Genomic DNA, 2,966 nt, shown 5'->3' with positions numbered 1-2,966 from the left:
CGTCAGTCCAAGTGAGGGTCCGCGCTTTGCTCTCCGCAGTTGTTAGTAGTCTGTGCAGAGGGTGCAAGATAGCCGCGCACTGAGGTACAAAACGGCGATAAATGTTCACCAGTCCAAGGAACTCGCGGAACTGCCGCTTAGTGTTAGGTTTCGGGAATTCTCGCACAGCTTTTACCTTTTCCGGGTGGGGGCGAATTCCGGCACACGATATGGTATGGCCCAGGAATGTCAGCTCGGGCACACCCAGCCGGCATTTTGATGCATTGACGATGATGCCATGTGCAGAGAGACGTCGAAAAATGGTTCGCAGGTGTTCCTCGTGTTCAGATGGAGTGGCGCTAGCGATAAGCAGATCGTCCAGGTAAACGTGGCAAAAATCTAGACCGCGTAAGATACCGTCCATAAACCGCTGAAATGTCTGTCCAGAGTTGCGAAGTCCGAATGGCATTCGAAAAAATTCAAATAGGCCGAAAGGTGTTGCTATCGCGGTCTTCGGGACGTCCTCTGGTGCCACTGGTATCTGATGGTATGCCTTCACGAGGTCCAGCTCGGAAAATATTACAGCACCGTGCAAGTTCGTTGTAATATCATGAATGTGTGGCACAGGGTAGCGGTCTGGTACAGTTGCTCGATTGAGTGCCCGGTAATCGCCACATGGTCGCCAGTCATTTGATGCCGGTTTTGGTACCGTGTGAAGCGGAGACGCCCAAGGGCTTGACGAGGGCCGAATGATACCAAGCTCGAGCATATGATCGAACGCTTGGCGTGCCAAACGGAGCTTCTCAGGGGACATGCCACGTGGTCTGGCATGGACGGGAGGACCAGTCGTAGTTATATGATGGAGCACGTCATGCTGAGCCGCAGTATCCGCCTTTGCTTGGCGCATAAGTTCGGGAAACTCGTTCAGTATTGCTACAAAGCGACATGTTCCGTCTGGTCCGACCAAGGTAGGGCTTAACGGAGGGTGTCTTGAGGGCTTGCCTTGCACTGTTGCTTGCGACACAGGATCATATAGGCGTCGGTTGCGCACGTCTGCCAAAAGACCAAAGTGACGGAGGAAATCGGCGCCGAGGATTGCAAATTTCACATCAGCAAGTATAAAGATCCAACGAAATGTTCTTTTTAGGTCTAGGTTGAGAGATAGCGAGCGATGTCCGTAAGTAGCGATCGTTGTGTTGTTGACTGCTTGTAATGGAGATGAGCTCGGGCACTTACGGTCAGCTGGGGACGCAGGGATAACGCTCACCTCTGCACCTGTGTCCACAAGAAAACGGACGCCACCACTGCGTTCGGTGATGAAGAAAACTGAGGGGCGACTTTCCGTCGATATTGCAGCATTGGTCACCCTCAATGCTGGCCTCTGGCGTTTCCCGGATAGCCACAGGGCGCAACACATTTGCGCGCAGCATCGCCATGTTTCCTGTGGTACCAGCACCAGCGGAGTCGCGGCTGCTGTGGTTGTGCACTGCGCTGCTCCAAAGGGCGCGAGGTGCGTGCCTGCAAAGCTGCCACTGTTTCGGTGAGGCGCGCCATCTCTTCGCGAAGCTCGAGGAATTCGTTGGGAGAGGGGGCAGCACTCTCCACTTGCACGTTAGCGACGGAGGCGGAGGGGTTTGCCGCTGCCATGATGGCGTCAGCGATGGCGGCCATCTTGCCGATATCCTTTTCAGCCACCGTAGCAAGCGCCACGCGCACGTTGCTGGGGAGACGCTGAAGAAATATCTCGCGCAGCAGCGTGCTGTCGAGACCTGTAACGCTTCCGACAAGACGCTGCATGTGGCGCAGTAGTTGAGATGGCGTGCGGTCGCCAAGGTCCGTGTCGTTCAGGAGCTGCCGTAACCTTTCGGGTTCGGATGGTGTGAGGCGTCGAAAGAGTGTCTCCTTCAAAGTTTGGTAGGTGTTTTCCGCAGGTGGGGCGAGAAGCAAATCGCGGACCTCGCTGGCTGTAGCTGGCGGCAAGCTACTCACGATGTGATGGTAGCGCGTGAGGTCGGCTGTGATGCACCGGGCGGCGAATTGTGCCTCGACTTGAATGAACCAGGGCTCGGGGTCGGCAGGCCAAAAGAGGGGCAGCTTCAATTCGACTGCAGACACGGTAGGCGCGTCGATGTCGCTGTGCGTGTTCATGTTGGGTCACCACTGTTGGTTGCTAGCGCGGGCGAAGAGCAAAGAGACCGTGAGCGATGAATTCCAAACAAAGACTTAACTTTTCTTTTCTCTCAGGAGACACGGGGAGGCGCGTGCGCCAACAGACTTGCGTTTCAGGTGCTTGACGTGGTGTCCAAGAGTGGCGCTATATACTAGTCATTTAAACGCGGACCATTTATAACAGCGCGCGGATGGCGTTCACTACAAAGGCTTTGGGTGAGACGGCAACCGGGCGTTATCGATCGGCTTTGGCGTTCGGTCGGCAGTGTCATGCTTGGTATGGAGGCAGGAGATCGCTGCGGTAGTTCTGCTGGAAGCTGCTTCCCAATTACGTCCCGGGATCCAGCAAGCATTACCGCGCCGACTGTTGTGCAGAGGAGATGCCGGCGTTCCGTCGTACTGTGGTGCTAGCACGTGACGGCGCCCAAAGCAGAATCGAGCTACATGTCCACGGACACCATGGATGGTAATAACTTTATTGAAATGTCCTGCAGTTTTGACGACCCGGGCTCAGGTCTCCCACGACGGGTCGTCGAGATCTTGTCTCAGCGCCGCCTCGCGGGCCTGCTGGACAGCCCACAGTTGGTTGCCGAGGTCGGAGCTGCGCAGAGCGGCGGCCCACCTCAGCGATAGGGTCTCGGGGTTTAATTCGTTTTTGTGTTGGGCGTTACATTCCCACAGCATGTGTTTGAGTGTAGCTGTTTCCTGTTTGCATATCTTGCATGTGTCTTCTTTGTGTACTTCGGGGAATATCCGTTTGAGGTGAACCGGGTTCGGGAAGGTTTTTGTTTGCAGTTGACGTAGGGCCACTGCTTGTG

The 2,966-nt window shown here is 55.4% G+C and overlaps 1 protein-coding gene across 1 annotated transcript; it reads right to left on the bottom strand.

Annotated features, from left to right (window-relative positions):
- Positions 1–1,347: 1,347 nt before the first annotated feature.
- LOC125943557 (uncharacterized) lies at positions 1,348–2,127 on the bottom strand. The gene is made up of 2 exons (XM_049662955.1): positions 1,969–2,127; positions 1,348–1,881 (listed from the first exon to the last, which is right to left on the bottom strand). Exons 1-2 carry the CDS (start codon positions 2,125–2,127, stop codon positions 1,348–1,350), a joined length of 693 nt encoding a protein of 230 aa, XP_049518912.1.
- Between the last annotated feature and the right edge of the window lie 839 nt (positions 2,128–2,966).

Source organism: Dermacentor silvarum, chromosome 2 (genome assembly GCF_013339745.2).
Source record: "Dermacentor silvarum isolate Dsil-2018 chromosome 2, BIME_Dsil_1.4, whole genome shotgun sequence".
Lineage (NCBI taxonomy): Eukaryota > Metazoa > Arthropoda > Arachnida > Ixodida > Ixodidae > Dermacentor > Dermacentor silvarum.
The sequence above is the reverse complement of the archived record's forward strand: the minus strand, read 5'-3'. Positions and strand labels throughout refer to the sequence as shown.

Excerpts from the sequence above, each read along its gene's own strand:
- LOC125943557 (XM_049662955.1), bottom strand. The coding sequence starts at position 2,127 with ATGAACACGCACAGCGACATCGACGCGCCTACCGTGTCTGCAGTCGAA. Across the intron at positions 1,882-1,968 it reads TCACGCGCTACCATCACATC|GAGACACTCTTTCGACGCCT; the intron begins GTGAGTAGCTTG and ends CAAACTTTGAAG.